At 43.2% G+C, this 27,563-nt stretch overlaps 1 protein-coding gene and 1 pseudogene across 1 annotated transcript in view; one reads left to right on the top strand and one right to left on the bottom strand.

Annotated features, from left to right (window-relative positions):
- The window catches only part of LOC102438966 (alpha-1,4-N-acetylglucosaminyltransferase), a 28,880-nt gene extending 2,761 nt beyond the window's left edge, over positions 1 to 26,119 (top strand). Inside the window, 10 exon segments of the mRNA XM_023749580.1 lie at positions 1,152 to 2,505; positions 3,152 to 3,276; positions 5,992 to 6,072; positions 8,569 to 8,654; positions 10,311 to 10,535; positions 13,308 to 13,388; positions 13,644 to 13,789; positions 20,707 to 21,142; positions 24,141 to 24,305; positions 24,307 to 26,119. Coding sequence (XP_023605348.1) covers positions 2,309 to 2,505; positions 3,152 to 3,276; positions 5,992 to 6,072; positions 8,569 to 8,654; positions 10,311 to 10,535; positions 13,308 to 13,388; positions 13,644 to 13,789; positions 20,707 to 21,142; positions 24,141 to 24,305; positions 24,307 to 24,759 — 1,995 coding nt within the window. The 5' untranslated portion in view covers positions 1,152 to 2,308 and the 3' untranslated portion in view covers positions 24,760 to 26,119.
- A 776-nt stretch (positions 26,120 to 26,895) lies between these two features.
- LOC102441681 lies at positions 26,896 to 27,428 on the bottom strand (annotated as a pseudogene).
- Positions 27,429 to 27,563: the final 135 nt, after the last annotated feature.

The following is a 27,563-nucleotide window of genomic DNA, read 5'->3' as shown; positions in this document are numbered from 1 at the left end:
CCAGAAATCTCCATAGCTCACTCCCTTATTCATGGAGGTTTCTGCTCAATATGTCACCATATCATAATGGTCTTCCAGAACCATCTATATTTATTCATTAAGTACCCTACTACCCGAACTATGACATTTCCTACCCACTTAATCTGCGCTATTTTTAATCATCTATCTTTTAAACACAGTTCTTCCTTTCTGTGTCCTTTATTTTTCTCCAGCTCTTGTTTGACTTGATTTTACTGTCAAGTCTTTTTTTTTTTCTTTTCAAAAATGGCCCGTGGGTATTGTATCCCTTGATTTTTTTTTTTTTTTAATGGTTGAAAACATCTGCTTGTTCACTTTTTCTTGAACATATCTTGGCTAATACAACATACAGGAAAACAGAACACATTCTAGGTATTTTGAGCAAAAAGATTAGAAAATTGTTGGAAGAACTAAAGATGTAAAGAGGGAGGGAGAATTTTACTTGAGATCAGGAAAAACAGGAAGTTCACACCACTGAGGGAGCCTGGGATGCTGGGCTGCCACAATCATTGCCAAAGCCAGAAGAGAAAAGAAATCTTTCTTCTACCTTCTACGCTCTGGCGAGAAAAAAAATATGAGATATTCTAAATTACGAAACAACAACACACAGTTGCCTGAGAGTAAAAACCAACAACACACAGTTGCCTGAGAGTGCATAGTTAGCCTGTTAATAGCGGTGGACCAGCTCTGACAATTCCTGTAATCCCAGGAGCTCTCGCTTCTTATTTACAATGACCTTTCCAATCTGCTGCCCACAGTGGATCCACAGGCGTGGACACTTCTTTGAGGACCCTGAGGCACCTATCCCAGAACTAGCTCCACTGCACTTTCTCCCATCCCTTTAGTCTATAGCTAATGTAAATCCTTTCAGAAAGCCTTACATCTTTCTGCCCCTACTTCATATATTAAAGCACTTGCAAAATTCTGGGACAAAAGACATGTCTTTCCTGCCTAACCATGTTATGGGTAGTTTAGACCTGATGCTCCAAGATGAATTTTTTTTCTAGCAATGGCCTAATAAACCCTTTCTTTTAAAATGACTTTCAGCCTTGGAAACTAATTTTTGTTGTTGTTTAACATCTTACAAAAGTATTTCTCATTTGCAAAACCTAATTCAGACACCTTGTTTCCAGCGTTTGAATTCATGTGGCTGTGGATGAAGCCAAGAAGAACCTGCCTTTGGAGCTAGATTTCCTCAATGAAGGGAGGAACGCAGAGAAAGTGGCCCAAATGCTCAAGCACTTTGACTTCTTAAAGGTTCCCCAAATCTACTGGGAGCTGTCCACCAAGCGGGTCCTTCTGATGGAGTTTTAGATGGTGGGCAGGTCAACGACAGAGACTACATGGAGAGGAACAAGACTGATGTCAACGAGATCTCGCGCCACCTGGGCAAGATACATATACAGTGAAATGATCTTTGTCAACAGCTTCATGCACTGCGACCCCCACCCGGGCAGCGTGCTGGTGCGCAAGGGCCCGGACACCGGAGAGGCAGAGATTGTCCTATTGGATCACGGGCTCTACCAGGTGCTCACGGAAGTGTTGGGGTCCAGCCCCAGCAGGTCCAGGGGTTCCCAAAGATGTGGACGGAGTCGGCAAAGAATGAATGACACGGAGACAGCGTCCAGTTGATCAGCTTAGTTGGGTTCTCTAGCCAGGTTCTCCAGCCAGGTTCTGTCTTTATTCTCTTGTTACATCTGTATTTATACCATTTGATCCTATATGCATGCCTCTATAATCACATCATGGTATGTTTTGGGGCCTCCCTTGACAAATCCCATCTCCCATCTAGTTCTGTTGATTTTTAATCCTATCCATTCTATTCCAAAGGTTAGGGTGTTTGTTATCTCCATTCCAAAGTCACTACTCTATTGTTCTGTTAAGCTACAAGGAAATAACTGAAGGAGATTATCCTAAGATTATGTAGTTTAAGCGTGATTGTTTGTAGTTAAAGTGATTAATTATCCGCCTGGCACTTAGTTAATTAGTTAGCCAATCGCACCCGCGCACTTATTTATGTGGGGACCTTTTTTTCTATTTTCTCAGTATTGTGGTTGTGACTTTTATTATCTGTCAGACCGCGAAGACTTAGAGACCTGAGTCCTTCCCGAAAACTCTTTGGAATCCTGGCGTTAACTCCGCCCCATCTCTCGCGAGAGTTGAAACCGGAAGTGAAATATATTGCAGGCGTCGCGACAAGGTGGCGGCTCAGTTCACGTTGGCGGGAGCTGAGCGACCCGTCCTTCCTTGGCTCTCCGCACCGGGCTCGCTCTGCTCTCGGCGCCGGCAGATGCGGGTGGCCGTGGCCGGCTGCTGCCACGGGGAGCTGGACAAGATCTACGAGACGCTGGCGCTGGCGGAGCGGCGCGGCGCGGGGCCCATCGACCTGCTGCTGTGCTGCGGCGACTTCCAGGCGGTGCGCAACGAGGCTGACCTGCGCTGCATGGCCGTGCCCCCCAAGTACCGCCACATGCAGACCTTCTACCGGTGCGGCGCGGCGCGGCCCTGGGACCCGCGGGAGGGGCGACTCGCCAGCCGTGGGGGGACCCTGGGCGGGGTTGGAGCCCCTCTGTCTGAGTTCCCGTCCCGGTTCACGCCGTGTGTCTCCAGGAACCGGCGCTCGGTCAGGGTCACTCCTCACTGTCCACCTGCCTCACCTGTTTCGGGAGGGGTCGCAGCCTGAGGGCCCGACCTGGAGGGAGAGGCCGAAAGGTTCATCTGCTTGTACTCGATGGGATTCCGGGACTAGTTGGTGCCGCGATCCTGCAGTTTCCATTGGGCGCCTGCTCCGCGCTCATCCCGGTTCTAGAAGCTGAGAACGTATTCCTGACGTCACTGGCCTGAAATGGACCAGGATGGGCAATTTAAACCATTCACTGTTTTATTTTCCAATTCCAGTTTACGTCAAGTATTATTTTGTATTAGTGTCAGGTGCACTGCATAGTGGTTGGACAATGATACACTCTGCAAGGGGATGGGCAGGCAGTGTGTTTAGAAAGTGCCTTTTAACTTTAAGGGAGGAGCCCAGATTTTTCCTGAAGACCTTGCTTTGCTCTGCTGCCGGGTCTGATTGGGTAGGCGCACCCGATTGCTTTTCTCTGTGCCAACGGACAGCTTTGCTCTTACGTTCCAGGTATTACTCTGGAGAGAAAAAGGCCCCGGTTCTCACAATCTTCATTGGAGGAAACCACGAAGCCTCCAATCATTTGCAAGAGTTACCCTATGGTGGCTGGGTAGCACCAAACATTTATTATTTAGGTATGTGTTTGTGGGTGAGTTCTTGGTTTGAGGGGATGGAAGAGCCTTTTAAGCTTTCTATACCAGTTGGGCGGCGTCTTCAGATAGATGGTGTTTTGGGAATGTCTCTTAATTTGAATAGGTCATCATGAAAATATGTCCATGCTTCATCTAGTGTTTCAAGCAATAGATAATAAAACTGCAAAGAACTTACACACTACTTGTAATTCCTTTATTTTCCCCCACTCTTTTTATTAAATGAAAAAAAAGTAAACTTTTTATATTGGAAATTGTTAAACATACACAAAACTAGAGAATAGTACGGGTTTTCCTCAGTATTGGAATGTAGAGCATTCCTATGAACACTTTCATAAGGGGAAATGGTGTAAAGCAAATAAGCAATTACCAGTAATTTAAAAATCACCAATGCTGTGGTAACATTAGAAAATTTTATTTATTTGAAAAAAAATAAGTCATTTTATTTATTTATTTATTTGTTATTTTTTAAATTTTTATATATTTTATTGATTTTTTTTACAGAGAAAAAGGGAGAGGGGATAGAGAGTTAGAAACATCGGTGAGAGAGAAACATTGATCAGCTGCCTCTTGCACAACTCCTATTGGGGATGTGCCTGCAACCAAGGTACATGCCCTTGGCCGGAATCGAACCTGGGACCTTTCAGTCCGCAGGCTGATGCTCTATTCACTGAGCCAAACCAGTTAGGGCAAATTTTATTTTATTTTTTAGTTATTGATTTTAGAGAGAGAGGAAGAGAGAAAGAGGTTTCTTGTTTTACTTATTTATGCATTCATTAGTTAATTCTTGTATGTGCCCCGACTGGGGATTAAACCTGCAAACTTGGCTTATCGGGCCAATGCTCTAACCAACTGAGCTAACGGGCCAGGGTCCTACCAATTACCATTAATTTACATGCAAAAATTTTGAGTATTCCCAGACCCAGAAAATAACCTACTAAATCATACCAATAGGTTTGATGACATCCAGTTTTTTGCTAAGTATAACTCTTTTACAAACTCTGTTAGGCTTTTGTGCTACCTTCGGACACATCTAGCAAATAGATGCACAAAATAAATCGAGATAAAGCACAGATGCTCAGACACAGTTCAAAGCTATGGTGGCTTAATGCTGAGTGTAGTTCCTGGGGAAGGGGCTTGGTGGGGCCACTGTCCCTGCTCTGGATGCAGGCTACAAAACAAATGCTGAAGCTATTTTGGCTTTTCACCTATTTTCATTAAAGCAAAAATCCTCTTTGGGTTTCTTTCAGTTAGTGCAGTGGTTCCCAAACTTATTTGGCCTACCGCCCCCTTTCCAGAAAAAATATTACTCAGCGCCCCCTGGAAATTGTAGTTCCTGGGGGAGGGGCTTGGTGGGGCCACTGTCCCTGCTCTGGATGCAGGCTACAAAACAAATGCTGAAGCTATTTTGGCTGCAGCGCCCACCAGGGGGCTGTAGCGCCCACTTTGGGAATCACTGAGTTAGTGAAAACAGGCATTCTGGAGAGAAAAAGGCTCCAGTTCTGTAGGTCTTTCATAAAAGTGAAATTGTGTAACACAAACTTTGGAAAAGCTGGGGATATCTGTATAATGAATCTCCATACCTATTAACTAGTTTCAACCACAATTATTCTGCCATCTTTATTTCAACCCATCCTCCCCTAAACTTTTTTGGTGGGAGAAGTGACTGGAGTTATTTTAAAGCAAATTTGAGTCATGAGATTATTTCACCTGTAAACAGTACATATTTTTTTAAGTGATAAGGATTTTAAAAAATACCCACAACTACAGTGCCATTGTTATACCTAGCTAAAGTAACAGTAATTCCTATTCTCTGTTGCCTAGTTCATGTTTAGATTTCCCTGATTATCACAGAGATGTCTGTTTTATAATTGACTTGTTCAATAGGACTCAAACAAGGTCCATGCATTTCATTGTCATGATGCTAAAGTCTCTAGCTGTTCCTTTCATCTCTCTCCTTCCTACCCCCATGCCATTTATTTGTTGAAGAAAATGGGAAATTTTCTTGTAGAATTTCCTGCATTGTGGATTTAGCTATTGGAATTCACTGAGTAGTTTAACATGTCCCTTTTATCCTCTGCATTGCCTGTAATCTGCATTTAGATTTACAGACCTGGTTAGATTTGGGTTCAATGTTAGCCCCTTTAAACTCTACAGTCCTTTTTTCTCTTTACTAAAATGTTTATAGGTGTTTCTGAAAACTACAGAAATATAATTTCTCTGGTTCATTACTGATTGATCAGCTTTTGACAAGTGCAACATTATGGAAAAGTGAAATTTTTTGAAGATGGTCAGTTTAGAAATGAAATATAGAAACTGCAGGTTCTTTATACCTTATTTGTGCTGACTTTCAGATATATGACATATAAATCCATCATAGGACACTTTTGCCTTTTCCCACACCACACCCTCATATTCCTTTCGGTACCAAATTATGTCTATTTCCCTCTAAGCACATCCTATTTCATTTGTTTTTTTTCTATCTGCTTAGTCTCTTGACTGATCTGCTTCTAGGCCTCTCTTCCCTAGTCTACCTTATATATTGTTGGCATATTACTATGTAAAAGAGTAACCTTATCAAGGTACTTTATTTTCAAATAATTTTAGGACTGCATGGAATTTTAGGCCTGGAAACTGTTCAGTTCGTTAGTAAAGAGATGGCTTTTGCCTATAGTAATTTTATTTAACTTAATTTCTCAGGTTTGGCAGGTGTAGTAAAATACCGAGGTGTAAGGATTGGTGGAATCTCTGGTATCTTCAAATCTCATGACTATCGAAAAGGTATTGTTGTTCTGTTTTTAAACTTTAAAACTTGCATGCCCCAGAGTAACTTAAGTGTAATATATAGATTGCCTTTTTCATTGGATTTCTTCTATGAACTGACTAATTTATTCTTAAATTTATATTATAAAATACTTTATGCCTATGGAAATATAGAGGATATAAAATGTATTATCTGTGTATGTACCATCAAGTTTCATCAAGACTTAGTATTCTTGCCACTTTTCATTTTGATTTTTTAAGAAATAAAACAGTACAGATACAATTGAAACTCATTGTCAGTCCTCAGTCCCATTCCTCTTTTTATCCCTCCCTTTCCTCATTAGGTAGTCACTGTTCTGAATTTGGTGTTTATCATTCACTTGATTATTTTATATCATTACTGTATATGTAACAGCTTTAAACAGTGTATTATATAATATGTTTTAAACTTCAAAATGTATCGTTTTGCATGTATCTTTCTGCAACTTGCTTCTTTAATATGTTTTTGAAATTCATGTTGATACATGTAACTCTAATACATTCATTTTAGTTTATGAATAGTATTCCATTGCATAAGTACAGTTGATCCTTGAACAACGCAGATGTTAGAGGCTCTAACTCCTGCATGGTAAAATAAATCCACATATAAGTTTGACATCTTCAAAACTTAAGTTGTCCCTCGGTATTTGTGAGGGATTGGTTCCAGGACAACCCTCCCCCGCCCTCACTGTTGTGGATACCAAATCCATGGATGTTCTACTCCCCTATGTAAAATGGTATATATCAATGCATACAGTTGATCCCTCCACATCTGCCTACTCCCAACTGCATATCAAAAACAGTACAGGTATTTATTGAAAATAAAATAATCTATAAGTGAACATACACAGTTCAACCTTGTGTTGTTCAAGGATCAGCTATATACCACACTGCACTTACTCACCCTACAATATCTGAATGAATTATACCTTGATTTTAAAATTAAAGGAATAGCTTATATTTACATTTGATTTTAAAATTTCTTGAATTAAGTTGGGCAGCTAAAACTTGTATCCTCAATGTAACTGTTAAGTCACAAGTTTGTTCCCAGTGCCCTGCTCTCTATGATTATAAACTGTTGGCATTGACATATAAAAATAAGCCGTCTCCTACATGGCAGATGTGCGTGCAAATTGGAACCACTCTTTGGAGGGACAATTGGTCATATCTGTGAAAATTATAAAAGTACTCTAACCCAGGAGTTCTACTCCCAGGAATGTCTCTAGGTATATTTTGCATGAGCAAAATGATATGTGCAAATTTATTTATTTTAGTTTTATTTGTAGTAGCAAAAGTTAGGAACTAGTTTAGTGGTTCCCAAACTTATTTGGCCTACCGCCCCCTTTCCAGAAAAAATATTACTCAGTGCCCCCTGGAAATTAATTTTTTTTTTATTTTAATAGCAATTAAACAGAAAGATATATGTATTAATGTTTCTACCTTTTTCGTAAAATATAGTAAAGAAAGGTGTAAATTAGAAACATTGAAGTTTGAAATTATGAAACTATTTATTGAACTCAGAATAGAAAGGTAATACAAAAAAAGTTAAAGCAAATGCACCTGTGGCCATCACCGCCTCCCTGGATCGCTGCAGCGCCCACCAGGGGGCGGTAGCGCCCACTTTGGGAATCACTGAACTAGTTAAATATATCATGATATAACTATGCAGTTTAATGATATGACGCCATTAAAAAAGTAAAGAAAAGGAAAAAGAAGTAGTTCTATATGTAACTAATATGAAAAGAACTCCAAAATAAGTGAAGTGAAAAAACAAGGCACAGAACAAGTATAAAGTATACAGCCATTTGTGTAAAAAAAAAAAAAGGGAGGATAAAGACATAGATAATATGTTATATATGATAGATGAGATCCCTAGAATAAAATTCTAAAGCCTGATTAACGCTAGCTGCCTCTAGGTAGTGTTCCTGATGGCTGGGGACAGGAATTGGAGGACCCCCTTCCACTGTTTTGGCAGTTGTATTGAGATAAAATTTATATACCATTGTAAATATACCATTCAATGGTTTTAGTAAATTTATAGTTATGCATCCAGATTTTACCACCATCCAGATTTAGACCATTTCTATCACCCCTAAAAGTTTTGTGCCTATTTGTAGTCAATCCCTACTCCCACCAGCCTTAGGCATCCATTGGTCTACTCTCTAGGAGGAACACTTGGTATTCTATACCTTTCCGGAGGTATTTTTTAAACTACAGTATGTGAATAAACAATGTGCTTCAAAATTAAATGTAATTTAATTTTAAAAACCACAGGCCCCCAAATTTAGATTCATAGTTTCTGACCACTCAGTAACATATAACATAAACATATAAAGAGCAGTGTTTTTTATAAAATTTTAAGAACCAAAAGCATTGATAGCAGACACTAGTTTTAGGGAAGTATGTGTATCTATTTATATAATTTGCAGTATTTAAAGGTGTTGAATACAGCTTATTTCTCTCCTTCAATTTAAGGTCATTTTGAGTGCCCTCCTTATAATTCAGCTACAATAAGGAGTATATATCATGTGAGAAATGTTGAAGTGTATAAATTAAAACAGGTATGTAAAAAGTACAATATGGCAGGCTTGAAAAAAATGTTAAAGTAATTCTGTACCAAAATGTGTTTGATCATTTTGGTATATTACTTCCAAGAAGAGCATAATTCAGTATCTCTAAAATTTGGATTTGAGTTGTTTTTAGGAGGTTCACAGATGAACATTAAAAAAATCTTATGGTAATAAATTTATTTTAGTGAGTAAAAATAAAACATTCAACTCATGATTTCAGATATTATTATGGTAAGGCTAAAAATATATTGAAATAAAGTGATACTTTAAAGAAAATATTAGAATATTTTTTTTAAAGAATGGTATTAAATAGAAAATAAATAATAGTAGAGATGACAGAAGGTATGGGAAAACGGTGAAAGTGGTGTCTAAAAACACTGACTCAGCTGGAGAATAGGTGAAGCTAGGTTTTTGTTATAGAACCATTTCAGTGCCTGACACTGGGCTAAGCAGTTTTCACACGAGATATTTCATATCATTGCCACTCAAATTCTGTCAGATTAAGAATGAGAGGCCAAGGCTCAGATAGATAAGCAACCTGCCCAGATCTCCCAAGTAGGTAAGTGGCAGAGCCTGTCTGAGAGAACTCAGGCCCTTCCCACCATCGCACACAGCCTCTGTGGGAGCATAAGGATGCTCGCAGGCATTCAGTGCCTACTCATAGCAGTTCCTTACTCTGAATGCTTTTTCCTTTTCACCAGTCTAAATCCTACCAGTCCTTGAAGACCCAGGTTAGATACTACTTCCCAACTAGTGTTCTAGTTTAAAGTCATCATGTTTCACTGAAAAAAAATTTTTAATCCTCACCCGAGGATATAGTTTACTGATTTTTTTTTTAAAGAGTGAAAGAGAGAGAAACATCAATCGGTTGCCTCCTATACTTGCCCTGACCCGGGATCGAACCTGCCACCTAGATTTGTTCCCTGATGGGGAATTGAACCAGTAACCTTTCCAACCAACTGAGCCACACCGTCCAGGGCTTGACTGAATTTTCATTGCACATATTGCCCAGACCAGTTATTCAGTCATCTCTTTCTTATAGTTTGTATTATCTTGAACACTTACTTAAGTTATTTACATTTAGTTTTCCAAGTGTGGGATGAGTAAAGTATGGAGTGTATTTTGTGTTCCCCATGAAGACAACAGCCACCTTAAATACTTCTAATATGACTTATGTAGCAAACAGAGTATTTTTGGTATATACTATGTGAGTCCATTAGAAAAAAAGTGGACGATATCTTTAGGTTTACCGTATCATTTACATTAGATGTCTTATGAAATCTGGTGTCTCTGGATCATAAAACATGGTTTTTTTTACCAAAAAGGGAAAAGCACAGTGGTTATTGCATATTTTAGAAACTGAATGTAAAAGACCATAGCTTGATTGGCAGTCTAATCAAAGTGTGTCTGCTGACCTGCCTTGCTGGAAAATAAGGATGATTTGTGGGGCGGGGAGAAAGCTGTTTCTTTTTGCCTATGTGAGTGAATAGGTTAGTACTTCTGTGACTTCCTTACATAAAGAGCCTTAGAATGAGTTACACAAAAATCCAGAGATCTAAGTGGGTAAATGGTATGTGTCAGGGGAGAGAAGGAAGGGAGTTTGCTTGTGGTTAATCTGTTTTTAAGAGTTTTCTTTTTTTGTTAAAGCTGAAGCAGCCTATGGACATATTCTTGTCTCATGATTGGCCAAGAAGTATATACCATTATGGAAATAAGAAGCAACTTCTTAAGACTAAATCTTTTTTCCGACAAGAAGTGGAAAATAACACCTTAGGAAGTCCTGCTGCCTCAGAGCTCCTAGAGCACTTAAAACCAACTTACTGGTTTTCCGCACACCTTCATGTGAAGTTTGCAGCCTTGATGCAGCATCAGGTAGAAAACACAGTATTTATTCTTCCATTTAACAAACACTTATTGAACATCAGTGGGCTACCCACTGTTGAAACAGTTGTAAAGTTAGAGAAAGAAATGAAAGATAACTTCCAGAATCCAGTGGGGGGAAGAGATAAGTAAGCAAGCCATGATAAAATAGTGTAATAAGTTTGTGACAAAAAGTCCTAGGGTACTGTGGGAGCACCTAAGCCAGACTATGTGGACAGAGAGATGAAGCAAGAGAAGCTTTTCCAAAGGAATTGATGGTGCAGGAAAGAGTAGATTAGGAGGGTAATCTATGAAGAGGGACCAATGTGTGCGAAGGCCAGAAGCTGAGAACAGGGTGCCTTTGGGGGACTGCAGCTCGTTCCCATGGCAGAGGATAGACACTGGGGCATGGTCATAGTGCCATGCTCTGGAGTTTGGGTTTTAACCAGAGGTAATGGGGAAAGTTGGAGAGTGATGAAATACAGATTTTCATTTTTGAAAGATTAGTTTCGCTACAGTTTTGCAGATGGATTGGAGTGATATAAAAAAGGAGGCACAGGAGGTTCTTTAAGCAAAAGATGAGATGGTAACCTAAGGCAAAGAAGGAACACAGAGAATAAAGCAGAGTCTAGAGAGATTTTGGAAGTAGAATCATCAGGATTTGGTGATGGAGGGAGGAGGGAATCTAGGATGAGTCTAAGTTTGCTTTGGGTAATTGAATGGTATAGTGCTTGATAGAAGGTAGAGAAATACATACCTATGATTAGGTTTTTATGGAACTATGTGGTTCTTTTTTTCACCTCCAATTCAGACTAAACTCTGACTTTCCCATAAAGTGTTTTAGAAGGAAAACATTTAGAAGATGCTTGGTTAACAAAGTTAGGAGTTCTTGGAGGCTTCTATAGGATTTCTGAGTCTTGAACCTACTGATTACTGGGCATTGCCTTACTCCAAGAGTGGGATGTGGTTTACAGTGCTTCTCAAACTTGCTTGACCAAACACTTTTCAGTGGTAGAGGTCCACTTTAGCTGTGTTCCTCAAGGAGACTAGGTTGCTCCTTTCATTTTCCCAAGTCCAAGTCATCTGTTTTTATATCAGTTGTCTTTTTTTATTTTTTTTAATTTTATTGATTTCAGAGAGGAAGGAAGAGGGATATAGAAACATCAATGATGAGAGATAATCTTCGATTGGCTGCCTCCTGTATGTCCCCCACTTGAGATCAAGCCCGCAACCTGGGCATGTGCCTTGCCTGGGAATCAAACTGTGACCTCCTGGTTATAGGTCAACGCTCAACCATTGAGCCTCGCCAGTTGTGTTACTCTTTTCTGTGTCTTAGGGCTCCTGACACGCTTGGATTTTTATTGAAGTATCTGATTTGCTACTTTTCCCCACTGCATCTTCTGCTGTCAGCCAGGGACTTTTACCTCTGTAGTAACAACATATTCGATCCCTTTTTCTTGGCTCCTCAACCTGCTCTGACTTTGCCAGTGTTCTCTTTTAGCCCCTTCAGCAGCCCCAAAGATCACCTTTCTTCAGAACTGCCCTGCAGCCAAGATCTGTGTACCCTCTGTGCCTTCCACCTCTCTGAGTCCCTCTTCAGCACTGAAGTTTGATACCTGGTCCGCAGCAGGACATCCCGTAGCTTGTTTCCTTGTATTTTTTCCACCGGGTGCCTTACTGTTTTCAGTGAGTCACTTTTTTTTTTACTGTTTTTACTATGACCTTGTTAGTGACCCCTTCCATATTTCTGTCTGACAATTCACTTTTCAAAAAATAGCTTTATTGGTGCCCTGGACAGTGGTGTCCAGTGGTTAGAGCGTCAGTCTGCACACTGAAGGGTTGCAGGTTCAATCCTTGGCCCTGGTCGGGCAAGTGCAGGAAGCAACCAGTCGATGTATCTCTCTCACATCCATATTTTTCTCTCTCCTCCCCCTCCCTTCCTCCCTCCTACTCTCTAAAAATCAATGGGAAAAATATCCTTGGGTGAGCATTAACAACAAAAAGCTTTATTGGTGTATAATTTACATAAAATTCAATCAAGTGTATAATTCAGTGATTTTTTTGTGTGTGTGCACACATCACATAATCCAGGTTTTTGAATATTTCCATCATCTGAAAAGATCCTTTGTGTGTGTGTTTGATGTCATTCCTTGTTCTCATCCTCAGCCCAGGCAACCACTAATCTGCTTTGTGTCTCTATGGCTTTGCCCTTTCTGAACCTTTCATATAAATGTAATCATAAATATATAGTCTTTGGTATCTGGCTTCTATTATTTGCTTGTTTTTGAGGTTCACTTATGTTATAGCATCTATCTGTGTTTTATTTATTTTTATTGTTGAATAGTATAGTATTTCATTATAAGGATATAGCGCATCTAACTTTGATGTTGTATCTAAGAAATCTTTCCCTGACTCAAGGTAGTGACGATTTTTCTTCTATGATTTCTTTTAAAAATTGTGTACTTTTGACTCTGCCAATTTATTTTTAAGCTCTTCGTTATCTTTAATCCTTTTGCTATATGCCTTAATATATGTGTTCAATGCTTTGATTTAACATTATCATCACCATTAGTTTCTACTTTGACTCGTGTAAGAATGTAAGACATGAAAGCCAGAGAGTTTAAGTGCCCGTTGTTGCACAAGTGAGTGTAGAACTAACTTGCTTTGAAAAAGTAACAGTTGTTCCTTTGACACACAACTTTGTGTAACAAAGATTGTTTCCATCCTATCCAATGTATGAATTATCTGTGATGTTTTAACATTCTTTCTTAAATCATGGTTTAGGCCAAGGATGAAGGAGAGACTGCCAAAGCAACCAAATTTTTAGCCTTGGACAAATGCTTACCACATAGAGACTTTCTTCAGGTAAGAAGAAAATGAAATAACTTTTCAATATAGTTTTACTCTTCCAATGATTAAGAAAACATCTTAATTTTTGTTTTCTAAATTATTAATTTGTGTATTTTGTAATTTATATAGTCTGAGAATTCTTTGGGAATATTTACATTAATATTTTTAGTCTACTAAATTAAATTCCTTTTAACTTTTATTGTTACATTGAAATCCTTAGATATTAAAAATAGATATGTATTTGTTAAAATTACCAATTTGTTCCTTTAGGTAATAGAAATAGATCATGACCCCAGTGCTCCTGATCACTTGGAGTATGATATTGAATGGCTCACTATTCTCAGGGCTACAAACAATCTTATTAATGTAACTGCGCGCCTGTGGAATATGCCTGAAAATAATGGCCTGCATACAAGGTAAGCCTGACCTTATTTAGGACTTGCGCTCACTATGCTTGCAAGGTTTTTGTGGTCCACCCCCCCTCTTTTTTTAATAAAAAACCAAAACAAACCCTGTTAAATGAGTGTAAGAATAATTCATGGTTTACAAGAAAATGGATTGTTGAGTACCAACCTAAATAAGTGTATAAGTGATTAAGTGTGTACAAAACTAATATGGTGGAGATTTGGTTCACATTAAAACAACTTATACTTGCTTTAGGTTGTACGGACAGCTTTTCCTATGAATTGTTTTTATTTTGAAATGGTCCTTTGTTAAATTAACTGTAATTTTACTAAATGGAATTTAGATTATCGTTTATTTTTTATCCTTGTACCTGAAGTTCATAGTTAGATTTCATAATTTGTTGTTTGGGGCCAGTGACGTATAAAAGACCATTGTTTTGGACTTTTTTAGGTGGGATTATAGTCCAACAGAAGAAGCTATGAATGAAGTATTGGAAACATTGAATCATGACCTCAAAGTTCCATTTAACTTTAGCGTGACGGCTGCTTGTCATGACCCAAGCAAGCCACAGACACAAGTGCAGTTGGTTCACAGGATCAACCCTCAGACTACTGAGTTTTGTGCCAAACTTGGCATCACAGACATTAATGTCAGTCTTCAGAAGGCCAAGGAAGAACACCACTTGTGTGGTGAATATGAAGAGCAGGAGGAAGGGGGCAGTAATGACTCCGGAGAAGAGCCCAGTGAATATAACACAGACACCTCTGCCCTGTCCTCTACTAATCCAGATGAAATAGTGTTAGAGGAAGAAGAGGAAGAGGAAGAGGAAGATAGTTTTGTAAGTGCACAAAGTGACCTGAATACAACATCCCTAGAACCTTCTTCTGACCTGGCCTCTGACTTTTCTGCAAGCTTCTCTGATGTCAGGATCCTGCCAGGTTCCATGTTTGTCTCTTCTGATGATACATCGGGTTCCCCAGGTAGCGGAGAGGGGAAACCTGGCGAGGCTGTGGAGTCTGGAGATGGGAAGGACTTAACCAGAGTACCAGGGAAGAGGCTGAGTGATGAGTCTGTACCTGAACAAAGAAAGAAAATTAAGAGGAGGAATCAAGCCATCTATGCTGCAGAGGATGATGACGATGCAGCATGAGACAGTTTATTGTCTTGTATACAGATATGTGATTTTTAAGACCATATTTTTAGAGTTGGGTTTTTTGACTCAAGACTTAACTTTGTAATAATGAAGTTATACAGAGAATTGACTTTGCCTTTAGGCCCATGTATATTTCATATACAAACATTAAAATTTCATCTCTTTACTAGATTGAGTACCCTTACTTTAAAGACAGATACTACTCACTTTCATTGTTTTCAACACAAACTTGAAAACACATGGAAGGAGGTTAAAGAGAAGAAGGTTACAGTGGGGTTCTGTCTTAGCTGGGACTGCTATAACAAATACCGCAGACAGACAGCTTAATCAACAGACACCTATTGCTCGCAGTTCTGGAACTGGGAAGTCCAAGATCAAGGTGAAGATGGGTTCCTGGAGAGGACTCTCTTCCTGGTTTGTAGATGGCTGCCTTCCTACTGGGTCCTCCCCTGGCCTTTCCGAGGTGAATGCTTGTGGAGAGAGAGATCTTTGTTTTCCCCTCTTGTAAGAATGCCCCCTTCGTGACCTCATCTAAACCTAATGACCTCAGAAAGGCCACACCTCCAAATACCATTACCTTGAGGGTTAGGGCTTCATTCTCCCAAATTTGGTGGTGGTGGTGGTGGTGGGGGCACAAACATTCAGTCCACAACAGTTTCTTTCAGCCACATCAGGTACTGCTCATTCTCACAGCCACTCAGTTTTTACAAAGTTCCCTGCCATGTGGACACATGGCACAGGTGGCTCTAAGATGTTTCCAGTTCCTTATAGAACAAAGAGACTAAACACTGACTTACAGAGCTTGAAAGCAAAGCTTGTTCACACAGCCCTCCGCTCTCCTCCTGGAACTACTGTTCAGTGTATGCATCTTGCAGACCCTGTTCTTCAGCCTGAAAGGGTGGTGTCTGCACAACTGCTGCACTGAGAACAACTGTTTTCCCTTATCTCCCTGCCCTTGCCCCCATCCCTTCCTTTATCTGCAAGTAAACTTAAAAAGGGGGGAAATGACACGTGTGAGCACAGTAATTTCCAGAACAAACCCAGAAATACCTTCCTGATCGCTATGCAAGGTTTTGTACACAGGAGCATGTTTGACTGGTAAGGCTGAGTGGAGAACAAAAGCATTATTGTCAGAAATGCAAGGCTAGAACCATTAGACACGCAGAACAGTTTAAAATATTGTCATGGGACCAGGGGATTTTATGCTGGCATGAATTCACAGATTTTCAATAAAAAAAAAATTGTTTTTCAGAATTTAATGTTGATAATGTCACTTGTCCATAACCTTCAGTTATTCCCACATGGGTTCCCAAGTGTTAGGCTGTGGATTCTCTCTCACTCCGCAGTGAACTGTCTCTGTTCATGCACCTAAACCCAGGTCTCTAGTCTTCGTTCCAGCTTCAGAACAGTGATGAAAGGAATTGGCGATGGTTTTATTTTTTTGTTAATTTTGTTTTTGTTTTTTAAATATACCTTTATTGATTTCACAGAGGAAGGGAGAGGGAAAGAGAGAAACATCAATGATGAGAGAGAATCATAGATCGGCTGCCTCCTGCACACCCCCCACTGGGGATGGAGCCCGCAACCCAGGCATGCACCCCAACCAGGAGCCGATGTATTTTTTTTAAATTAAAATTTATTGATTAGAGAGAGAGAAAAAGGGAGGCAGGGAGAGAGAAACATGGATTTGTTGTTTTACTTATTTCTGCATTCATTGGTGGATTCTTGTATGTGCCCTGACTGGGGATCAAACCTACAACCTTGGCGTATCTCGAGGATGCTCTAACCATCTGACTACCCAGCCAAGGCAGAAATTGACAATGTTGATAAGATATCACTCTGTATTGGTTTTGCACTGTTAATAGCTGAATGTTTTAACAAGTTTATCAGTCCCACTTGATTAACAAATATGTTAAAAACCGGAACTGTGGTTCCAAGGGCTCCAAAGTAAATAGGGCAAGTATTGTTGGCTCGAATATTTTCTTCTTACAATAAATCAGAGTTCAAAGAAGCTACAGAATTAAGAGGTGCACTTTTCATGTGTAATTCAGTTCAACAAACATTTCGTGTTAAAATTCCTTTAACTTCCTTCTTGATACAGTGAGTCCTTTATAGCCGAGGGAGTGTGGGCCCAAACCTTGAAGTTTTCCCAGTTGAGTTTATCAGAGGTTATCCGTGGGGCTGGAGGGTTGGGGGAAATCTTAGCTCTGATTCCAAGGTTTTCCTCCCTGTACCAACTTTTCTTCAGACTAGCTCCGAACATCCAAAGAAGAGTATTGTAAAATAAAGGCAATACTGGGATAATATTGAATGTAAAAAAACAAAAACCCACTGGATTCAGAGGTTTTGCCCTCATCCTGGGTGGGGCTACATCACTCCACCGTTGCTAAGGCCTCATCAGTCAGTAGCAATTTCCCAGGCTCCACAGTCCACTGCATTGACCAGGTCTGGCTCACATTGGGATGGAGGAAGCAGGAACTCTCACAGGAGGCCAAAGCTTTTAGGAAAGGAGACGACATCGGGATGCATATGTGGCTTTCACCAGCCTATCCAGACCCACCCATTGCACATCTCACTCAGATCTCTCTCCCTGGGGTTGCTTGGCTGGTTGGGGCAAGCCTGCCATTGTGTGGGGCAGACATTTGGAGGAAATTTGAACAGAGTTCTTGTCATGGAGCATCAAAGAGCAGGGACATTCCTTCGGGCAGGGAATATGTAGGAGCTGTGCATCAGTGTCACTCAGGGCAAAGGGACTGGTGCAGGGTATGGCCCCAGGGTCCCCAAAGCCCATCCTGGGACCTCTAGGGACCTGTGGAGTCCAGGTTAGGAGCTGCAGCTGTGGCATCTGCCCGCACAGACAGAAAGTCCATGTGATACAGGCCAGATAAGGAAGAAAGGGGAGCAGAAGGAAGGGAAGGCAGTTCTGTTCCCACCAGAGGGAAGGCTGAGGGATGATCTGGGGGCCCTGGGAGTTCCTGGCAGAGTGGCTCAGGTGACAGGAGGCCTCTTCAGAAACACTCAGGAAGGACATCAGGCTGTGATCCCCAAAGGCCCCAGGTAAAGGTGACTGACTGCTGGCTTCTGTACACGTCTCATCAACTCCCACACAGGGCTCAGGAGTCCTTCTTAAAGGTCCCCAAGGAAATAATTTTCACTCATCTGAAAAGAACAACAACTTAATGTTTGTCATCAGGGAGTCAAATACCATCTACAGTAATAGTGTTCCATTTTCTCCTGATTTCCTTGATGAAAAGTGAGAGTTGCAGGCCTGGCTGGTGTGGCTCAGTGGTTGAATGTCGACCTATGAATCAGGAGGTCAAGTTTCGATTCCCCGTCAAGGCACACACCTGAGTTGTGGGCTCGATCCCCAGTGTGGGACATGCAGGAGGCAGCTGATCAATGATTCTCTCTCATCATTGATCTTTCTATCTATACCTCTCCCTTCCTCTCTGAAATTAATAAAAATATATTTTTTTCAAAAGTGAGAGTTGCTTCTTCGGTTTACAGAGTCCTTCACCCTCACAACGTGCCTGAGGTCAGTTATTTCTCACCCTGAACAAAGGATCTGAGGCTCTGAGCAGTTTTGGGACTTGCCCTGGTGCCCTCAGCCTATGGTGGGTGGAGGCATGATTCTAAGCTCAGTGTTCTTTCCATCATACCCTCTACTTGGTTCTTGGTCAGATAGGTCCTACTTTCCGTGTTTAGGATTTCACTGTATCACTAATGCTCACCTTCACCCCTGTGACAAAGACCACCAACTACTTGACTGACCTCTGCCTTCACCACTTCTTCAAAGACTCTTGGCCATTGTGCAGATGTTTGGTAGGCACTGGATACCTGACCCACCAGAAATGCAGGTGCTAGGCATGTATCACTCTACAAAGGGATCCCACTAATTATGCCAGAGCGGGGAGCAGGAGCTCGGCTCTCCCCTCCCCTCCAGAAGGAAAAACAACCTATCCATCCAATGCCAGGGGACTTTGGAAAGATGCCAAGTTACCCTGAGCCTAGAGTTGATGAGGTCCAGAGAAGAAATTCAGCTCCAAAGGGAAAAGATGTGTGTGCAGACTCAAAGAGCTGTTCCTGAAAAGTGCTAAAGAACAAGAAGCTATTGATGAGTGGAGAGCTTTACCTCCCCTGATGCAGGACCTGCTATGTCCAGATCCAATGTCTGCTCAGGAGGGGACCTCCCAGTTCACACCAGAGCATCCAGGGGGAACTGTGGGTACCTGCTCATGGCTGAGAGAAGGCTCTGAGTTGAAGATAGGTGACTCCCTGAGTGAGGATGGTTTCACTGAGGATAACTACCTACTCATGTCAGGAGCATTGGTGCTCAGACCACAGGAGAGCGACACTATCTTTGGAGATGTGGGGGTTGCCACGTCAGTGGAGGGTGATGAACCTGACCTTGTGAAGCTTGGAGGAAGCTATACCTCACAGGGGGGCCTCAGGGCAAAGGATCCTTCCTGAAGCCACTGTAACTGAAATTGGCTAATAAATTCTGGTTCCAAATCATCAGGACCTTGGATTCCCAGTGCTGTCCACTGCTTATTGGTGGTGATGGACTTTCTTTTCTTTTACTCAAATCTGTGTTTGCAAAGTTTGGCCCAAACTACAGGGTCGTCTGGTGATGAAACTTTCCCAAGGCTCTGCTCATGATTTGGATGGAAACTGAACTGCTTAGGTGCAATATCTTTTAGCTTCAGGGTTATATTCAGCTTTCTCCAGATGAAGTCATCACCCTATAACTGCCCCCCACCCCTTGATAAATCCACAAATAGGCAGGATTAGTGTGTGGGTCACCTGAAAAATTGTGCAAACCCTTTATTGTCCCCAAGTCTCTGTGTTTGGGGGAACTTACTAAAGGGAGGAGCTTTCTGAGAACTTGTGTTTCGTGTTAATCTTCGGCCAATGATTTACTTCCCTGAGTTGTTGAGTTGGAAGATTAGGTGGTGATTTATCAAAGAGTATAGCAGGAAAACTTGTGGTCATTGCTAAGACTTCAGACAGTGGCTAACGGCAAGTTTCAGGCTAGAAGGTAAGCTCTGATTCATTGGCTTTGTGTTTTCTGAAAGAGTCATATGGAATGTGAAAAATAGACCATCGAAAAAGTGAAATCTTTGCTCTCCTGGAGTTAGAGCTAATGTTTATGGAGAAGGGGGTCCTACAGGAACAGGCAAGCCCAAGGTAGAGGCATGGGTCTGCTAACTGTGTGATCTTGGCAAATTCTTTAACCCTAGACTTCAGTTTGCTTCCCTGGTTAATTTTCTTCTTAGTTCTATTAGGTTCTTAGTAAATTATCTTGAATATTTTAGGTGGGCAATCATATTTTCTACAACTAGTGATGTCGTTGCCTCATCCTTTCTAGAATTCATAGCAGACATTCTTTTCTCTTGTTTTATTGCCTTGGTTAGACTTAGCAGAGGATCATTGATCGGCTGCCTCCTGCACGCCTTCTGTTGAACAGACTTGTATCCTGTTCTTGGCATCTATTCACCAAAATGATCATGCAGCTTTTCTTCTTTAATCTATAAGCTAGTGCATGTGATTAATAGTTTTTCTGTTAATGAATGATTTCCCCTTATTTTGAATCACCCTAAATTTCTCAGTTAAACTCCAGTTAATACATTTTTCTTTTGAATATTGCATGACTTGATTTGTTTATATTTCATTTGGGATTTAAGCTTAGAAGTGATACTCTTTTATTGTTTTTGCGTGTGCTATCTTTACCCGGTTTTGTGGATGTGATTTTTAATGAATTATGTTGACTTAAAGGAGCGGCCAGAAGGGAGACGTGGACATGCTGAAGGAGCTCCAGCTCTCCCTGTTGGTCATCCTGCTGCTCTCCTGTGGCTTCCTCTACCAGCTCACCCTGAAGTCCAGCTGCCTCTTCTCCTGCCTGCCCCCCCACAAGTCCCAGCAGGGGCCGGAAGCCCTTCTGGGCAAGGGACGCAGCATTGTGTTCCTAGAGACCTCTGAGAGGACGGAGCCGTCCCCGCTGGTCTCCTGCGCTGTGGAGTCCGCTGCCAAGGTTTATCCCGAGCAGCCGGTGGTGTTCTTCATGAAGGGTCTCAACAGCTCCATGCAGTTGCCCCCAAACTCCACGTACCCAGCCTTTTCCCTCCTCTCAGCAATAGACAACGTTTTCCTCATCCCTTTGGATATGAAAAGCCTGTTTGAAGACACTCCGTTGTCTTCATGGTACACTCAAGTAAGTGTTCAGAGAATCTTAGAATGCCCATGTTGGGAGGGACCACAGACAACCTACCCATTTTATAGATGGGTAAACTGAGGGTAAGGACTCAGTGTGAGAGACAGGACTAGAACCCAGAGCCTTTAACTCTTATTTTTTTTTAAATATGTTTTTATTGATTTTTAGAGAGAAGAAGAGGGGGAGAGAGAGAGAGAGAGAGAGAGAGAGAGAGAGAGAGAGAGAGACTTCAATGATGAGAGAGGATCATTGATCATCTGCCTCCTGCATGCCTCCTACTGGGGATTGAGCCCACAACCCAGGCATGTGCTCTGCCCGGAATGGAACTGCGACCTCCTGATTCAACCACTGCACCACACCAGTTGGGCAGATCCTTTAACTCTTGCCTGGGTTGAGCTCTGATTCAAGTAATTGGGAGAAACCATAAGTTACTTACCTTTTCCTGTTGTCTTTTGTTTTTAGCTTTCTATCTTAGTATCTAGGTTCCGTTTGAGACTATTCTTAACGGAATGAGTTTCTGTATTTTTTCTAGCTGTGTATACTCCTTATTTTTCCCTGCCAGTTTTAAACCCATCCATGTTAAACTATGTTTGCACCTTAAGGGGAAACTAGGCAAGATTTCACTTGAAAATTATGTAAGTAGAAAATTCACAATAGATCAGGTGGGGTGCTGTTGTATAAGATTGGGTTATATTAAGATTCTAGAGGCCCAGTGCATGAAATTTGTGCATGGGTAGGGTCCCTAGGCCTGGCCGGTGATCAGGGCTGATCTGTGAGGTGACCGGTGGGGCGATCGGGGGGGGCCCCCGCTGGTACCCACCTTGGCCGGCCTGGTGCCGCCCACTTGCCGGCCCCACCCCCTGCTGCTGCCGCTGGTCACCTCTCTCTGTGGGGCGACTGGCGGGGTGATTGGGGCCCCCACTGGTACCCACCTTGGCTGGCCTGGGGCCTGCAGGCTGGAGGCAGCTCCTGCATTGAGCATCTGCCCCCTGGTGGTCAGTGTGCATCATAGTGACTGGTCGTTCTGCTATTTGGTCGATTTGCATATTAGGCTTTTATTATATAGGTGATCAAGAAACTCCTGGAAATCTCAGAATTTTGTAATCTTCATCTTAGTAAAATAGCAGAATAAGAAAATATTTCAATTAAGTGTTTCTCTCATGAGGACCCACAATCAAGTAATGTTTAAGGAACTTAGAACCATCCAATGATTCCATTATGGAGCTTTAAACTGTGCCACCTTATGAAGACTACAACATGGAATTAAATACTCTTGCATTATAATGTAAGATTATTTTAGCTATACAACTCCCCTCCCCCAATCTATTTGAAAGAAAAAGACCTGAAGAAAAAAACAACACACACAGTAATGGTAGGTGTTTTAATATGAATTGGGAGTGAATTCAGTGATGAGAATATGTTAATTTTATAAAATCATTTTTTAAAAAGTTACTAAAATATGACATAAAATAATAACACTTGTTTACTATATAAAGTCCTATCTAAGCTCTAATCATAGGCTGCTAGACCAAATGTCAGAAAGTGTTTTCTCCTTAAAGGGCCAGAAAGTCAGTACTTTAGGTTTTGCAGGCCAAGAGGCAGGATTGAGGCCATTTGTGAGGGTACTTGTGTTGGTTTCCTAAGGCTGTGTAATAAAATGCTACACACTTGGTGACTTAAGAGAACAGAACAGTTGTGGAGGCCAGAGATCCCAAACCAGTATCACTGGTGGGTATCAAGGTGCTGGCAGGGCCCATTCCCCCATGGGTGTGGGGGGCTCTAGAAAACACTCCTTCCTGTGGAGCTGGTCACTCCAGACTCTACCCCCATCTTCACTTCCCCTTTCCTGTGTGTGTGTGTGTGTGTGTGTGTGAACTCTCCATCAACCTTACTATAAAGGACGCTTATGATTGCATTTAGGATCCATCAGGATATTCCAGGATAATCTCTCCATCTCAACATCCTCAATGTATCACATCTGCAAAGACCCCTTTCTCCATGAGGTAACAGCTATAGGTTCCAGGGCTTAGGACCCGATATCTTATTCAGCCACTACAGTGCTCGTTCACAAAAGAGGAAAACTGCCACCTGCCTCATTCCTGGGGCTTTCCTGGGTGGATTTCCTGAGTGAAGGACACACCTGCCCCTGGTTGTTGTCAGCTAGAGAGATTTGTAGACTAAGCGACAGGCCTGAGTGTGTGTGTGTGTGTGTGTGTGTGTGTGTGTAGGGGGAGGAAGGGGTAAAGGGAGTTGGTCAGTTTCACTCTTGCCCCATGTGACTTTACTAGTAGATCCCAGCGCTCCCATCTCTCCCCCTGAAGAGCCAGGAAATCTCAACTTGGAGCCGTGAGCAGGAGGCGGAGCGACCCACCAGACTGAGGTGTCATCTGCAGTTGCCAGCACAGGGTTTCTAACAAATAGGTGACGACTAGCGTCGCCCTGGGCAGCGGCAGGGCAGGCGCTGGGCAGGGGCTGGGAGTGGAGAGGGACCAGGGGAAGGGCACATGCAGGCTGGGTCCCTGCGGCTCTCAGTGCTCTGCCGCTAGAGGGCGCTCCAGGACTGTACAAGACCAGGCAGCCTGCTGGCTCTGGTCCTCGCCTCCCCACACCTGGGCTCAACTAACATTACTCAAACGGTGTTTTGTTCCTTGGGAAGAGAAATCTCTGCTTAAATTGTTTTGGGAGATGCTACATTCATTTTTCACAAACTAGTACTAGTCATACACCAGGGCTAGTGTCTAGTGACCCTTGGTGGTGGTGGTGGTGGTGGTGGTGGTGGTGGGGGGCTGGTGTGGTTTGTTCTGGCCCAGTTAGACCCACCTCAGGATAGCTGGGGCCAGTTATTAGGGATGACCCAATGTGCCAGGGCAGCTGGGGAGGGACAGCAGGCCAGCTTCCCAAATATCTATTTGCCAAAAGCCCAATTTTGCCTGGCCTCCTGCTGTAACCCCCCCTCCCCCTCCCTCCGCTGGGGCTGATTTGCACCCTGCTCCTGCAGATCAACGCCAGTGCAGAGAGAAACTGGCTCCACGTCAGCTCAGATGCGTCCCGCCTGGCCATCATCTGGAAGTACGGGGGCGTCTACATGGACACGGATGTCATCTCCATCAGGCCCATCCCTGAAGAAACTTTCTGGCCCGCGCAGGCTTCCCGGTACTCCAGTAAACGGGGTGTTTGGGTTTCCTCCCCCCGCCACGCCTTTCCTGTGGCAGTGCATGGAGAACTTCGTGGAGCACTACAACTCATACATCTGGGGCAACCAGGGTCCCGACCTGATGACGAGGATGCTGAGAGTGTGGTGCAAGCTGGAGGACTTCCAGGAGTTGAGCGACCTCCGGTGTTTGAACGTGTCCTTTCTACACCCCCAAAGGTTTTACCCCATCTCCTACCCTGAGTGGAGGCGCTACTATGAAGTGTGGAGCCCAGAGCCGAGCTTCAATGACTCCTACGCCCTGCACCTGTGGAACTACATGAACCAGGAAGGGAAGGGTGTGGTGAGAGGCAGCAACACGCTGGTGGAAAACCTCTACCGCAAGCACTGTCCCCGGACTTACAGGGACCTGATTCGAGGCCCGGAGGGGTTGGTGGCTGGGGAGTCGGGCACAGGTAACAAATAGAGCCAAGTTCGTTGCTGCTACATCGTGGAACTAGATACACGCTTCTCGGGGGGCCTTACTTCCCCGGGGGCCTCGCTGCCCCCTGACCTCCACTTTCCCCAGGGGCTCAATGATCTAGTCCTCTACCCACCCTCGGTATTCTCTGGTCCTGGGACACAGCCTGGCACACGGTGGGCACTCAAGAACTCTTGGCTGTATGGAATGTTGAGCTCTGCCCAGCTAAGGGAAGGAGGTCAGGGTGACATGCATGGCAGGTCTCGGTCAGCCGGGGATGCAGTCCTTAGCGTTTAGCCTTACGGGCAAAGTAGACCAGGGTGCATGTCAAGTGCACTTTCTCACAACAGCCCTGCAAAAGAGGGTGACTCATTGCACAGGGGGAAATCGAGGCTGGTGGAAGTGGCCGTCACAAACAGCTACCCTCAGAGCTATTTTCTGCACACGCCAGGGACACACTGGGGACAGAGCTGCGAAGCAAATGCTCTCAGCCCCAGATTTCACACTGGGCTGCACTCAGAGGACACGCCCCGACTGCCAGGCCCCAGGCTGAGCCTAGAGATGCTTTAGCTAAGTTGTGTCTCATGGTGACCCTGCTCGGTAGAGTTTATTTTCCCGCTTTACAGAGAGGTTAAGTGACTTTCCCAGGGGCACACAGCTTGGGAATATGGAATGTAAATGAATCTTTGACTCCAAATCCTAGGCTCTTCCCTCCCCTGCAGTGGGTAGTAGGAACCCCGGAGAGATAAGCATGCCTAGGTCCTGGGCCCTGCCCCAGTGAAATCTTTAGCATTTTAAAACTTGTGATAAAATATACATACCATAACATTTGCCATTTTAACCATCTTAAAGTGTACAATTCAGTGGCACTAAGTATATTCACATTGTTGTGCAACCATCACCACCATCCATCTCCAGAACCTTTTCATCTTCCCAAAGTGAAATTCTGTCCCATGAGACACTAACTCCTCCTTCCCTATCTCCCCCCACCCCCTCTCAGCCTTGGTAACCGCTATTGTATTTTCTGGGATATCTCTATGAATGTGACTATTCTAGTTATGATGTACAGGTGAAATCATGTAAATATTTGTCCTTTTGTGTCTGGCTTATGTCTCTTAGCATAATATTTTCAAGGTTCATGTTGTAACATCTATCAGAATTCCATTCTGTTTTAAAGGAAATTCTATTCCATTGTATGTGTGCATGGGCCACATTTTTAATCCATTCATATGTCGACGGGCACTTGGGTTGCTTTCACCTTTTGGCTATTGTGAACAATGCTGTTGGGAACTTGTATGTGCAAAATTTGAGTTTCTGCTTTCAGTTCTTTTGAGTATACACCCATAAATGGAACTGCTGGACCATATTTTAATTCAATGTGTAATTTTTTGAGGAATCGCCATTCCCCCCCCTTTTTTTCTTTTTTTTTTTACAGCAGCTGTATCATTTTTTACTCCCTCCAGCAATGCATGGGCTTCCAATTTCTCCACATCCTCACCAACACATGTTCCCACAGGCTTTTGCTTTGGCTGCCCCAAGATACAGAGCCTGGCAGATTGACACTGGGGTGGGAGAAAGGCCTTACAAAAATTCCCAGAAACCTGAGTCTCAGCAAAGCAAGGGCTGGCTATGGAAAGGGGTCAGGACTGATGTCCGGAGAGAAAGAGTTCTTTGGTCCTGGGCTTCACAGCTAGATGCACAGGACAAGGCTTAGGGGTGGTGGTGATAGGGTAGTTGACATCTGACCAGGCCTGGGACTCACCCAAGGGACTAGTGTGGGACAGCTAGAAACCCGGAAGATCCCTTTAGATTAGGGCCAGTGAGCTGCGTGTGTGTGTGTGTGTGTGTGTGTGTGTGTGTTTGTGCAAGCGCAGCAGCACATCCAGCCTCCTTGGGCTCCAGATGGTGGCCTCTCAGCAAGGCCTGGGAGCCATTCACATGGGTCCTGGGTTTTCCTAAGGGATTAAACCCAGCAATCCCTCCTTTCCCCTCCCATAGATCTAAAAATAGCTGGAGGGGTGGGGGAGAGGGAAGACGACTGGGGAAAGGCTACACCCCTCTATCACAGGGTGGGGTGCCTGTCTGGAGATCCTGATCCCTTGGAGACCCTAGGCCTCTAGCGGCTGGGGAAGAGAGGTTCTCTTTTTTTTTTCTTGATTAAACTCACATTTATTCTCAGCATGCCTAATTCCGTGACAAGCGGGCTCTAGCAAGCTCTGGTCATTCTGGCTTTCAAGGGCAGTGCGTTCAGACAGCTGCCTGCAGTTCTACCTCTTGAACTCCACCTGTGTGTACACCTTGGTGATGTCATGGTACCTGCCTTCAGGGGGCTGATAGTTGGATATTGGTGGTGTGTAAGCTGGCCCTTCTCTCTCAAAGGGAAACAAACTGTAGTCCCGCTTGATGGCCTCCGCATAGAGTTCCTGGGATGTGAGTTGTAGCTCCTGCAGAGCTTCCTGCTGGGCCTCAAGCATGGACTTGATGGCTTCCCTCTCCATCTCATGCTCTCGCTGCTTGTACAGGGACCACTTCTTCAGGAGCAAAGCTCTCCGTTCTGCCTCCTCGAAGGAGAGCTCTACCTCAGGCCGCTGTCTGGGAACACAAATCCAAAGTGTGAAGCTGGGAGCACTGCCCTCACTGACCACAGAGTCGGGGACTGCATATGGGCCAGGCATCCTCCCTGCCAGAAGAGAGGTTCTCTTGTCCCTGGCCTGGCACGTGGCAGCACTGAGGTTGGCCAGGTGGCTCTGTTCCTGCCCACAGAGCACCAGACGTTCGCTAAGGTTGGGAAAGCATCCGGGCCTGCAGGG

The sequence above is a fragment of the Myotis lucifugus genome, unplaced genomic scaffold (assembly GCF_000147115.1).
Source record: "Myotis lucifugus unplaced genomic scaffold, Myoluc2.0 scaffold_8, whole genome shotgun sequence".
Classification (NCBI taxonomy): Eukaryota; Metazoa; Chordata; class Mammalia; order Chiroptera; family Vespertilionidae; genus Myotis; species Myotis lucifugus.
The sequence above is the reverse complement of the archived record's forward strand: the minus strand, read 5'-3'. Positions and strand labels throughout refer to the sequence as shown.